Raw genomic sequence first — 14,148 nt, 5'->3', positions numbered from 1 at the left:
CTCAGATCACCATATGTATAGCATGTAAGTTATACGTATACATTTGGAGTTTCCAATCAACTTTTTCGCCCATTATTATTAGTTATGAGCAGACAGTTAAGGCTCACAAAACATCTGAAAACTACTGGTTTTCCAGTGGTCATGTATGGATGTGAGAGTTGGACCATAAAGAATACTGAGCGCTGAGGAATTGATGCTTTTGAACTGTGGAGTGTGAGAAGACTCTTGAGAGTCCCTTGGACAGCAAGATCAAACCAGTCAATCCTAAAGGAAATCAGTCCTGAATATTCATTTGAAGGACTGATACTGAAGCTGAAGCTCCAATACTTTGGCCAAGTCATTGATGCGAAGAGCCAAGTCATTAAGGCCCTGGTGCTAGAAAAGATTGAAGGCGGAAGGAGAAGCGGACAACAGAGGATGAGATGGTTGGATGGCATCACCGACTCGATGGACATGAGTCTGAGCAAGCTCCGGGAGATGGTGAAGGACAGGAAAGCCCAGCGTGCTGCAGTCCGTGGGGTTGCAAAGAGTTGGACTCGGCTGAACAACAAACGGCAACAAAAAAGTAACAACAAGCAAACAAATAGAGGTTAAAAATAGGAAATGAGAGAGAAAAAAAATCAAAAGACAAGTTCAGGAGGTTCACACGAAAATAACAAAAATTCCAGAAAAACCAACAGAAAGAGAGAGGAGGCATTTATCAATGAAATGATCCAAGAAAATTTCCTCAAACCAAAATATTTTCCATTTTGAAAAGGCTCATGAAGGTCTAACACAACAGGTGAAAATAAAGACACATAAAAATCCATTACCATTAAATTTTTTAAAATACTGAAGACCAAAAACGTACCTACATTTTTTTCAGGTTGGGGGGGGTGGGGGTGGGGAACAGGGCTTTGGCCACATATATAGGATTTGGAATTAGAATATACTAGAATGTCTAACCAGAACAATTGAACAAGAAATTTTAAAAATTAGAATGATTTTGAAATGTCAACAGCAATATTGGAATTTAGAATTCAACAGAGAAATACCTCAAAATTCTGAAGCAAAATTATTTCCAAAGACTTCTATTACTTGCAAGCTCTCACTCAAAGAAGAAAATAAAATAGACACTTACATACTTGCAATATCTCATGAAATTTTTCTCCCATTACCTTTTGCATGAAGTTACAAAATAACATGCCCTTCCAAAACAAAGAATCAACTGAAAAAGAGAAATACATGGGACAAAAGGAACAGGTGGAGGTAAAGAGAATTCCCCAGAACATTGACAAAGGAAATCTCAGGTAAATCACGTTAGAAACTGTTTCAGAAAAGTGCAGAGGACCATATGTAGAGCTGTCTTACCCTCCAGAGTGAACAGACAACCACAGGGAAAGTCACTGGAACCATCATCTCTTTTGATGGGTCTGCAGTGATGATGGGAATGCTTGAGATAGAAAGATGGTGCAATAGAAATATACATCTGCTCTTCAGGGTTCATGAAAGCCTCATGTCTCTCTTTTACGTTTTTGGGGGTGGGCGGGGAATTCATATTTATTTTTACTCAACTAAACAAAAGCTTATCATTGTCAGGAAAGAAAAGGAGAATATGCTAGAATAAGAATTTTCCTATAAATACCTATGTGATTGCGTATATGTATAAACTTGCATTAGTTATTTTTAATTGTAAAACATAAACATTATTTCCACTGAAGTTAAGATCAGAGCAAGGATGCAAATATCATTACAGTTTTCAACCTTGTTCTGGAGGTGTTGGTCGTTACCACAAGGCAAAACATATAAGTGATATCTAAAAACTAAAAGTGGAAGAAACAAAATTCTTTTTCTGAAGATGACAATTGTCTTCCTAGCAAATGAGAAATAGTCTTCTAAAAAATTATTGGAATAGTGAGAGTTCAGTTAAGTAGCCAAATACAAGATCATCCACAATAAAAATGGCTTTCCTAAATACCAACAATCACCAGTTGGAAAAAAATAATGAGGGATTAAAGTATCTCAAACATAATCGCTGTCAAAAAAAGAAAGAAAATATGGAATATATAGGAATGAACAAAAATTTGCAAGATCTTTGTAAAGAAAATCATAAAACTTCTTTGAAGACATAAAGATAACCTAATAAATAGCAAGATAATCATCTTAAAAAGACAGACTCAGTATCGGAAAATGTGAGTTCTTCTGGAAATAACCAATACAACCAAGTAATGAAAACAAAAATTCAAATAGAATCTGCCATGGTGTATGAAAAGGCAGTAATAACTAATACTCATTTTTTACAAGATGAGGAAAATTGACATACACTACCAGATAACCAAATAGGACTTTTCTTTAAGAGCATTAAAAACTATGTACGTTCCCTAGGGCTGCCACAGAGTACCAGAAACTGGGTGACGTGAGAAAAACCGAAATTTCCTCTCCCACAGTTCTGTGGGAAGTCCACTTGCCTTTTCTGAAGGGTCAAGTTTCTGGCCACTCTTGGCCTTTTCCCCAACTTGCAGATCAGTTCAGTTCAGTCGCTCAGTCGTGTCTGACTCTTTGGGACCCCATGGACTGCAGCACGCCAGGCTTCCCTGTCCATCACCAACTCCAGCAGTTTGCTCAAACTCATGTTCATTGTGTCGGTGATGCCATTCAACCATCTCATCCTCTGTTGTCCCCTTCTCCTCCTGCCCCCAATCTTTCCCAGCATCAGGGTCTTTTCAAATGAGTCAGTTCTTCGCATCAGGTGGCCGAAGTATTGGAGTTTCAGCTCATCATCAGTCCTTCCAATGAATATTTAGGACTGATTTCCTTTAGGAGGGACTAGTTGGATCTCCTTGCAGATACATTACTCCAAACGTTGCCTCAGAAGTCCACGGCATTCTCGGTGTCCCAACACACATCTTTCCTCTGCACGGCTCTGCTCATCTGCTTTCAAAGACATCATCTTGTTGAATTAAGTGTCCATCCTATACACACTATGACCTCTTCTTAACTAACTACATCTGTAAAAGCATGGTTTCCAAATAGATTCACATTCTGAGGTTCAGGTAAGGACATGAACTTTGGGAGACAATATTCAACCCAATAGGGTAACTAAAACATTGCTATTTTTAAGAAACTGCATACTAATACAGAATAGATTAATAGAACAGAATAAATCATTCAGAAATAGAAATATATTTTAAAATTAAAAACTATCAAAACAAAACAGATTGGTAATTGGCTGTTCATTTCAGAAAAAAAGAAGATACTTTTAGAAGACTTCTTTCAAATATACATTAAAAACAAGTTTTATATAAACCAAAGAGCTAGATTTTAAAAACAAAACCATAAAATATTAGGAAGTTAATGTAAGCAATTCACATAAAGAAAAGTCCTAGGGAGAAAAGTCAGTCACTTTTGTGATGTCTTTAAGAGATAGATACAAATCTATAGCCCCAAAGTATAACATAGCAAGTTACAATTTATGAAACCCTTTAATTAGAGGGTCACTCATTTGGGGCTTAAATCATTAAGAAAACTCCTTTTAATGGGTAAAATACCCTTGAGAAAGATAACCTATCATTTCACAGCCTGTTATTAATTATCCAAAAACTGAGAGAGGAAGAAAGAGCATGCACGTGGGTATTAGAGACAAATTCCAACTACTTACGCTATGGTTACCCTTGCCTTCCATTTTTTAAAATGTCATATTTATTTATTTATTTATTTGGCTGTGCTGGGTCTTAGTTGCAGCATATGGGATCTAACTCCCTAACCCAGGCCCCCTGCACTGGGAGCACAGAGGCTTAGCCCTTGGACCACCAGGGAAGTCCCCTGCCTTCCATTTTGATGCAAATGAATATCAAATAATAAATAAGCAATAATAACTATCACTGCGGCTTTGTGCTGTCTGCATGCCTTAGCTCATTTAATACATCCCACATTCTTAGGAGGTGAGCACTATTTATTCCCATTTTAGGCCTGAAAACACTGAGGATCAGTGGTTAAAAGAAAGAAGATTGTCTTTCCCTGTGTACTCTGGAGGCCCCCACGTGGCAGGGATCTTACTGTGGTTTTGGCGTACCTGACTGTCCAGGTAGACTAAACTCTGCAAGATTGCGGAAGCCAAGTCTTACTCCTTTCTACACCCAGCATATCTAGCTAGATACTCAAATCCTAGTGGCTACTCAATAACTGATACAAATAGGGGATAGCTAGGTGGGCTTCCCTGGTGGGTCAGCTGGTACAGAATCTGCCTGCAATGTGGGAGACCTGGGTTCGATCCGTGGGTTGGGAAGATGCCCTGAAGAAGGGAAGGGCTCCCACTCCAGTATTCTTTCCCGGAGAATTCCATGGACTGTATAGTCCCTGGGGTCGCAAAGAGTCGGACACCACTGAGCGACTTGCATTACATTATTAGATGGAAGCAGAAGCAAGAACTGAAAAGAAAGGCTGGTTGCAAGTCAGCCAAAGTTGATGGTGATTAAAACGCTGCTTCCTCCAAGTGTTCATTCTTATATTTCGTACTTAGTGAGAGACAAACATCCCAAAGAAACTGCCCAGATTTGAAGCTTGTTTCCACTTCATGCTGTGTGACCTGGGGCAGATGACTCAACTTGTAGAAACCTGTTTCCTTTTTTGTAAAATGGAGATAACAGTAGTATCTGCCTTCTGTATTACCGAGAGGGCTAAATATGATAATCCAAGTAAAGCTTTTAGCGTGCTGAGCCTACCAAGACTATTTTACTATTCTGGTAATTACAGCATCAGGCCAGCTTTCTCCAGTAGTATCCTTATGCGGTCAAGTTGTTGCCTCTTTCCTTTTGCAACTAAAGGGTGCTCCCGTGAAACTCTTCTTCATCCAGACTGAAAGTCAGTTTAAATTTAAGTGAAGATGAAAAGATGGACTCTGTTGGTGATCACGTTAAGCTGATGTTTCAGAATGGCAGATGCTGTAACTTGTGACCCCGCAGGAGCACTTGCCTGTTCTTATTTCCCACCTATTAAATCTGACCCTCACTGTGGAAGATACTGGAATGAAGCGGTAGCTTTGTAAGTAAACAAAGGAACCTCTGCTGAACAGACCCCATGATGTCAGACTTGACAGAAACTTAAGTAAGGAATAAACAAAAACCACCTGTAGATCAGTATTAACTATTTACTTTCTGTTATATATTGTAATGTAGATCCAGCCTTTTCTCTCATTGCTAAATCGCTTCAGTTGTGTCCAACTCTTTGTGACCCCAGGGACTGCAGCCCGCCAGGCTCCTCTGTCCACAGGATTCTTCAGGCAAGAATACTGGCGTGGGTTGCCATGACCTCCTCCAGGGGATCTTCCCAACTCAGGGTTCGAAAGCACCTCTCTTAAAGCTCCTGCTTTGGCAGGCGTGTTCTCTACCATTAGCGTGCTTGGGAAGCCCTCAGGTGGTGCTAATGGTAGATACAACGAAATTCTCTCATTATTGTCTTTTTACTTTAAGCATTCTTCAAAAACACGATCTTTGGGAAAGCTCAGGGTGGTCTATTATATGACTTGCTTGAAATTATCTATTTCAAATTTATTGAATATTTTGGTGATCTTTAATTTTTTGCTCTCTTAGATAATGTTATGATGGTTGTCCCTGTACATACAGTTTTCGTGTATAGCTCTGATTTTTTCTTAATTTAAGTTCATAATACAATAAAAATAGGTATTTGCAATAAAAATATTATTTCAGAATTAAGCAAGATCTGAGGAGATGTATAAAAGAATATGTCAAAATACTTCATAAGTCTTCCACATATACCAAAATTACTATACCACCCACAAAAATGTTGCAACTATTATGACAGCTGAGAAGAGATATTCATTATTTTTCACAGTCTTCATGACTGGCCATAACAGATGTCAGCTTCAGTGAACCATTACAGCTAGCCAGCTGACCAACAGCCCTCACCACATCTATAGCTAACTTTGTTAATTTATTTGCTACATAATCAAAGTAGAGGGCTTCCCTGGTGGTTCAGATGGTAAAGAATCCACCTGCAATGCAAGAGACCTGGATTTGACCCCTGGGTCGGGAAGATCCCCTGGAGAAAAGAATGGCAACCCACTCCAGCATTCTTGCCTGGAAAAGTCCATGGACAGAGGAGCCTGGCAGGCTACGGTCCATGGTGTTGCAAAGAGTCAGACATGACTGAGCAACTAACACACTGCTTGCTTTTATCCAATTTAGCAGTCAGGTTGTTCTTGCAAATTCTCAAAATGTTGATTATTTCTAGCATACAGCTCCCAAAGACAGCTAGACCACTGTGAATCAACACTGATACCATGCAATGGCAACTTCCTACGTGGCAGGAGCTCAAGACCTCAGGCAGAGCATGCTATGACTTTTATATTAAACCTCCCCCAAGTTAATCCCCAGTGCCCCAAGGATTTACCAAAGCAGTAATAACTACTCAGAAGAGATTAGTGCCCAAGGTACTGGCTGATAGCTTATCACAGAAGGTGATTACTCAAAGGCTAATGCTGGTTTGAGGAAATTGCTAGTCTCTCATATTTCCTGTTCCTCAAATTGCCTTTTATTCCTTGAATCTGTTGCTCATTTTTAAATATATGTTTTATTTCCTTAAGATTTTCTTATTTCATTTTTTATTCTACAATTAGGGGTCTCAAATAGTTATCTTTTAGTCAAATTTCCAATATGTTCAGAGCCCTTTGCCACCATATATTTTAGAGTTATTCATGATAAATAATGACATTATATTACATATTAATATTTGTCATATTAACTATATACATTAGCATCTATTCTTTTAATTGCTACTGTCCTACATTTCAAGTTTATCATTCTTTACATCATCTAGGAGAATATTTGGAAAATTCACATTGTCGGAGTTTTAGTAGATAGAAGCTCTGATCACCCAGCATCACTCTGGTGAGATGAGATCATGAAAGGAATGCTGACCTTGAATCTGCATCATATGCAAGCATTATGTATACTTTCCATATTAGCAAAAAAACATATTACCATGCTTAAATGTGAAACTCTTTTCTTAACCAAACCATACTCTGTCCCCTCTGTCATCTTCAAAGATTACAATAGATTCTCTATGAAATAGTGGAAAGCAAACAACAGTTCCAGCTGGTAAAGGGATACTTACATATGCTGTCTTTATTATTATTTATTGTCTTAGCAATTTATGTACAAACCTGAAGAGAGAATTTCCTTGGGTGTCAGAACAGTCAGGTAGGAAATGTTAACCAGTAAATAAACAAGAGTTACCAGAGGGAATGCAGGAAATATATTCTTTAGAATTGTTTTTCTGGGTTTCTTGAGCTCCCCTGAAAGACGTAAAAGAACAAAATCACAATGGGTAAACCTTATGTCTTAAATTTATCTTTAAAATTGTTCCATGTATCAAGTGTTGGGCTGCATTCTTCCTATTCACCCTGGCCACTATCACACACACACACACACACACACACACACACACACATTAATATGCACCAACACCCACAATAGTAACTGCTACACACACCCGCTCCCTTCAGAGCTTGCTGCTAAGTAAACAAAGCAGGGGGAATGAAGACATTTCCCCCATATATGGTAAAATTTCTGAATTAAAGGCCCAAGAATGAAAATGGAAGCTGAGCCCACGCGACCCTGTGGGTTCAGAGCCCACCTGTGTCTTCAGGCTTCTCTGTTGGGTACTGGGCGCTGAGTTTGAGTCCTGGGAGTACAATGGTAAGCAAAAGCAAACAGGAAGCGCAAACTCTCCTGTTTCCTGTTCCTCATTTTTTCCCAAATTTCCTTTTATTCCTTTAATCTGTTACTCATTTTAAGACATATGTTCATTACCTTAAGATTATGGGAAGAGGAGCTATGATTAACTCAATAATCACATAAAGAAAAGTTAAAATAGTGTCTGTGATAAGGGTCCAAATAAAAGAGAAAGGGCTGTGAAAATATATTATATGATAATTTGATGGCCCCTTTTGCTATTTGCGTCACAGGCACACCAGCTTTCTTTCAGTTCCTCAAAAATGTACTGCCTGTTGCCCTCAGCCCATTCTCTCATGCCCTTTTCTGGTTGCCTAATTGACATTAACCCTTCCTTCAGCAACTATAGTTTCTTCTGGGAAAATAGGAGCCAACACCCTCCTTGTTGTCCAGTCGCTCAGTCATGTCTAACTCTGAGACTCCATGGACTGCAGCACCCCAGGTTTCCCTGTCCTTCACTGTCTCTGGAGTTTGCTCAAACTCATGTCCATTGAGTCTCATTCTCTGTTGCCTCATTCTCTTCCTGCCTTCAATCTTTCCCAGCATCAGAGTCTCTTCCAATGAGTCAGCTCTTCACATCAGGTGGCCAAAGTACTGGAGTTTCAGCTTCAGCATCAGTCCTTTCAGTGAATATTCAGGGTTGATTTCCTTTAGGATTGACTGGGTTGATCTCCTTGCAGTCCAAGGGACTCTCAAGAGTCTCCTCCAGCTCCACATTCAAAGGAATCAGTTCTTCAGCCCTCAGCCTTCTTTATGGTTCAACTCACACCACATCCATCCATGACAACTGGAAAAACTATAGCTTCGACTAGACAGACCTTGGTCAGCAAAGTGATGTCTCTACCTTTTAAAACCCTGTCTAGGTTTGTCATAGCTTTTCTTCCAAGGAGCAAGCATCTCTTAATTTCATGTCTGCAGTCACCATCTGCAGTGATTTTTGAGCCCAAGAAAAGAAAGCCTGTCACTGTTTCAATTTTTCTCTATTTGCCATGATGACATGATCTTGGTTTTCCTAAGGCTGAGTTTTTAAAAAGCCAGCTTTCACTCTCCTCTTTCTCCTTCATCAACAGGCTCTTTAGTTCCTCTTCGCTTTCTGCCATCAAGGTGGTACCATGCGCATATCTGAGGTTACTGATGCTTCTGGCAGTCTTGATTCCAGCTTGTGCTTCCTCTGGCCCAGGATTTTGCATGATGTACTCTGCATATAAGTTAAATAAGCAAGGTGACAATAAACAGCTTTGACCTACTCCTTTTCCAATTTTGAACCAGTCCATTGTTCCATGTCCAGTTCTAACTGTTGCTTCTTAAACTGCATACAGGTGTCTCAGGAGACAGGTAGAGTGATCTGGTATTCCCATCTCTTTAAGAATTTTCCACGGTTTGTTGTGATCCGCACAGTCAAAGACTTTAGCATAGTCAATGAAGCAGAAGTAGGTTTTTTTTTCTGGAATTCTTTTGCTTTTTCTCTGATCCAGTGGATGAGTCTTCTGCTTTTTCCAAAGCCAGGTTGTACATCTGGAAGTTCTCAGTTCACATACTGTTGAAACCTACCTCAGAGTGAACCTACTTTGAGCATTACCTTGCTAGTATGTGAAATGATGCAATTGTGCGGTAGTTTGAACATTCTTTGGCATTGCCCTTCTTTGGGATTGGAATGAAAACTGACCTTTTCCAGTTCTGTGGCCACTGCTGAGTTTTCCAAATTTGCTGGTATACTGAGTGCAGCACTCTAACAGCATCATCTTTTAGGATTTGAAATAGCTCAACTGGAATTCCATCACCTCTGCTAGCTTTGTTCGTAGTGATGCTTCCTAAGCCCCACTTGACTTCACACCCCAGGATGTCTGGCTCTAGGTGAGTGACCACATCATCACAGTTATCTGGGTCATTAAGATCTTTTTTGTACAGTTCTGTGTATTCTTGCCACCTCTTCTTGATCTCTTCTGCTCCGTTAGGTCTTTACCATTTCTGTCCTTTATTCCATATAATTTCATATTTCATATCCATGTCCATTTCATATACATGAGTTCCTTTTGTATCTCTAATTTTCTTGAAGAGATCTCTAGTCTTTCCCATTCTATTGTTTTCCTCTATTTCTTTGCATTGATCACTGAGGAAGGCTTTCTTATCTCTCCTTGCTACTCTCTGAAACTCTGCATTCACATGGGTATATCTTTCCTTTTCTCTGTTGCCTCTTGCTTCTCTTCTTTTCTCAGCTATTTGTAAGGCCTCCTCAGACAGCCATTTTGCCTTCTTGAATTTCTTCTTCTTGGGGATGGTTTTGGTCACAGCTTCCTGTACAGTGTCACGAACCTCCATTCATAGTTCGTCAGGCACTCTGCCTATCAAAACTCTTAGGCCAACAAAATTGTCCTGTTATACCATCTGTGGGGACACACAGAGTCGGACATGACTGAAGTGACTTAGCAGCAGCAGCAGAAGCATTCTCATAGCATCTGTGAAAACAGTAGAAGAGTCAGTCAGAAGTTCTCTTTCCCTGTGAGTCCTCACCTTTCCTTAATGCCAATATTCAGTGCAGAAGAGATCATGATTTAGCGTTTATACACATAATGATTTTCTAGGATAGTCTTATTCTAAATATTGTCCCATTTATGACACCGTTTTCCCCAGTCTTACCATTTTCTGAGAACTCTCCCTGACACAGAGAATTAACATTATAGCTATGTGTATACTATGTGATCCTGGGCCCTGGTAATGGGTAACAGCACCACACACGGACCTCTGACTCACTGGAAGTCTATCATTGCCAGTACACAGGATTTCTTGCAAAGACTTGAACCATATGTCAACAAAGCTGAGAGAACCAGGAAAAAAGCACTCAGTGTTTGCATAATAGGCAACTGATAACTTTAATTTTTAAGTCCTAGAGCGTCCTTGATTTCTGTTGTTCCTGAAGACAGGTTGCTCAGGTCTTCCTTGAAATACAGCATTGTTCTTCCAGCCCGTTTCCTTCTGCTTGTTTAAGCTAATGTGTGTGAGTTTCTATTACTTAAAGCCAAATACCTCTGACTAATAAATATTTGTCCTTTGACAGATATCAAACGCCTTCCATCTACATCCACCCAGAGGTTGCATGTACTGTCCCTGGGCTGACTGAGAACTGAAGAGTAAAGACTTAAAAAGCTCTCATTCAGGTGCTGCCTCACCCACTCTCTCCTATGGGCTTCTGGATGATTTAGTGACTATCAAGCTTTCAATTTCCCTACCTGTATATCGAGGGTAATTGGAAAATATAGAGACAATAAAATTCCAATCAAATCCCTAGCACTTAATAAGTTATTAATGACTACGGTTATTAGTTAAAGCTTTTAAGCAAGCAAAAGGGCAACTTTTAAGATTACCTGTTCTTTCCTTTGGGCCTTTTGCTCTTTCTCATTATGTACTACATTGTCACATTGGAGATAAGAAATATATATAATTATAATATATAATATTATAAAATATATAATATAATAGCTATACAAGTGGTGAATATCCTTGGTTTTGAACTTAAAAGATGAATGTTCCCACAGTAGTCAAAATCAGCTGCTTACAAACTACCATTTTACTGGTAAAAGTGTTAGTTAGAATTTAGTAATGCTTAAAAGTTATTAAGTAAATTAACAATCCCAGCATATACCCAAATTCCTCCAGCGTTTGTTTACTGCTTGCCAGTTTTGAAGAGTTCTGTAATAGTTGATAGGTTAGCAAATTTTGTTAATTTGTTTACAGCAGAGTCGTCTAGCAATGAAACACCATTGGCAAAGAAACAAGATGGAATTGGCACAAACAGAAGTCAAAGATTTCTGTTCTTAAAAAAGAAAGAGACAATGTGAGAGAGAGAGAGGAAAAGAAAGTTTGTTCATTATCCTCTCAAATGGCAGTGGCCCATTTAATTTTAAAACACTGATCTCTCATAGTTTTCTTTTCTCAATATCTCAATTTTAAATTCAATGCTGAGTGACTTTCCTCTCATGCTCAAAACTCACCGATGAACTCTTGGTTAGTAAAATCGCTTTTGATCACTTCTCGCACTCTTCAACTTCTGAGGCATTTCACCATGTGGATTACTCTCTCCTTTGGAAACTTGGTGATTTTCTTTCTCTAGACTTCCTCTGGCTTCTTTATCAAATCCTCTTTCTCCATCCACCTCCTAAAAGTTGACATTCTCCGTCATCCGTCTCCAATCCTATGCCATCTTGCTCTACCTCACTCTCGGTGCGTGACCTAACAACTCTATTGATTAGCAAGCTGGTGAAGTGGAAACAATTTGGCAGTTATTTAAGACTGTGTGCCACGTCTTACACACATCTGCACACTTCTGGTCTCCACAGCTTCACTCAGATTTCTCTACTGCTGGAATTTTTCAGGGGGTTCCATTAAAATTGCTGCCTTTTCCACTTGATGAGACAGAAGAAGGTGGTTTTATCTTCCACTGAATTTCCATTGTAATTGTATTGTTCCCTTACAGCCAGTTACTACATACTATCATATCATTACTTATTCATAAATCACAGAATTATGGTGACTTTAAGTGATACTGCCTATATTTCAGGTGAAGGACGGTAAAGTGCAGAGAGTTAAAGACACTCGCCACAGCTAGGAAGTGGCAGAAGTCAGGCCACAACCTAGGGAGAGGCTCTTCTACCGCTGCAAACCTCTTTGGTGGAAAGAATGCATCTTACTCATCTTAAGGCACTAACACAGCGCTTTGAAAATCGTCAGTGTTTCAAAAAATGCCTGCTGGCAAGAGAGTTAATAGATGATGGACACATCAGTGATCACAGGGGGCCCTAAAATTAAGGGAAACTTTTTTCGGTAGTAGAGAGTCTGCTTCATGTTTAAACGTCCAAGAAAAACACCGATAAAAAGGTTGAAGTTGAGGAGGTGAGAGGGAAAGTGCACAGGTGGAGGTCAAGGGGAGAGGCTGACTTTGAAAATGTAGAGAAAACTTGTATCCTAACATTGAAGGGAAGAGTACTGAATCTGACCTTAGACCAATCAAGGAAATCTATGATTCTATTTTTTTAAAAAATACTTAAAAGCCTGAATGTGTCACACCCACCCATAACACAAGCATAGTCTGGCATTGGATTATTCTTAGATTCACAGTTTCGTGAAAGAGGACTATTTCCACACTCTCCAAATTCATCCATTAACAGAATAAAAACTAGATTGGCACATGAGTCCCCTATCTGTTGTCCCAGAAAAGAAAGCTGAAAAAGAGAAGTTATTCAAGAAAATAAGTACTTTGGAATAACCAGAAAAAATTAAGAGTTGGTGATAAATGCAGAGCTGGCACATTCTGCTCTGATTTGGAAAATAATAAAGAAGAAAAAATTACTTAATTTAAATAAGACACAAAATATAATAAAAGATGTGCATTTCACATTGCATGCAACAAGTCATGGGTTGAGATTTGCTTTTCTCCAGGTATTGTTGGTTACCTGCTGGATACATAAAGCATCCCCCACCTGAATATGCAAAATATCCTTGGAAGATGGCTTCTGTCAACTGGGAGGCTTCTAGAAACTCAGCATTGAAAGAGTTCGGAAATAATTCTAGATTCTCCTTCCTCACTTTTACCAGCAACACTACTGCACTTAGGGAAACAAGGCCGAGTGTCGCCATTTTCAGCAACATGCTGGCTATCTGAAGCCAAGTCACCTCTCTCACACCACAAGAACTCAGAATTCCCAGCGCCAGACATTTCTTCAGCAGCTTTGGAGCAGAGCAGCTGGGATACAAAGGCTGGATGCTGTACTAGGCAAGGAGCAGAGCCTGCCTGGCAGTGAGCCCTGGACCCAGAAAGGTGGTCCAGAGATTCAGGAAAGAGATCATATTGCCAAAACACCTCTTGAGAAAACAGTAGCGAGCTCCACTGCATGGGAAGGTCACACCTACCTCTGCTGAGTGGAGAGGGGTCATAAAGGACCACAGGGCCCAATCAACCTGGATGCTCAGGGAGAGCCCCGGATTGATGCACGAGGACTTCAACACCCCTTTGAGGGCCACAAAAACACCTGCTCCAGTTATATCTGTAATTAGAAACCTCATGCCCAGCAACATCCAAACACTCTCTTGAGCTGTATCTTCCTCTCTTTATCCATTGTAACTGAATTTTTAAATTCTGCATAAATGACAGCTCATGACTTTTCCTGCCTATATTGGTAGAAATGATGTTCAAGGGTTCTCTGAAATAAAAGAGTGCTGCCCTTCTTGTTCCATCTTTGTTAAATAGAGACTGTGTTCAATCATTAGCAAAATACCTGTGATGCATCCAGGTAAAATAATGTCAGATTACTTGAAAGGGTTTTAGTTTGACTTTTTAAAAAATTATCATCAAAATAATACATTCAGATGGAAAAAATTTTCGGTAACATAGGCATTACAGCAAGAAGCAAAGATTTTCTACTCT

At 39.5% G+C, this 14,148-nt stretch overlaps 1 protein-coding gene across 1 annotated transcript; it reads right to left on the bottom strand.

Annotated features, from left to right (window-relative positions):
- Positions 1 to 804: 804 nt before the first annotated feature.
- On the bottom strand, positions 805 to 13,840 carry SLC7A13 (solute carrier family 7 member 13). The gene is given in 4 exon segments (XM_069601210.1): positions 805 to 2,910; positions 7,160 to 7,291; positions 13,178 to 13,786; positions 13,789 to 13,840. Coding segments are annotated over 4 exon segments (873 nt in total). The 3' UTR covers positions 805 to 2,830.
- Positions 13,841 to 14,148: the final 308 nt, after the last annotated feature.

Source organism: Ovis canadensis, chromosome 9, assembly GCF_042477335.2.
Source record: "Ovis canadensis isolate MfBH-ARS-UI-01 breed Bighorn chromosome 9, ARS-UI_OviCan_v2, whole genome shotgun sequence".
Lineage (NCBI taxonomy): Eukaryota > Metazoa > Chordata > Mammalia > Artiodactyla > Bovidae > Ovis > Ovis canadensis.
The sequence above is the reverse complement of the archived record's forward strand: the minus strand, read 5'-3'. Positions and strand labels throughout refer to the sequence as shown.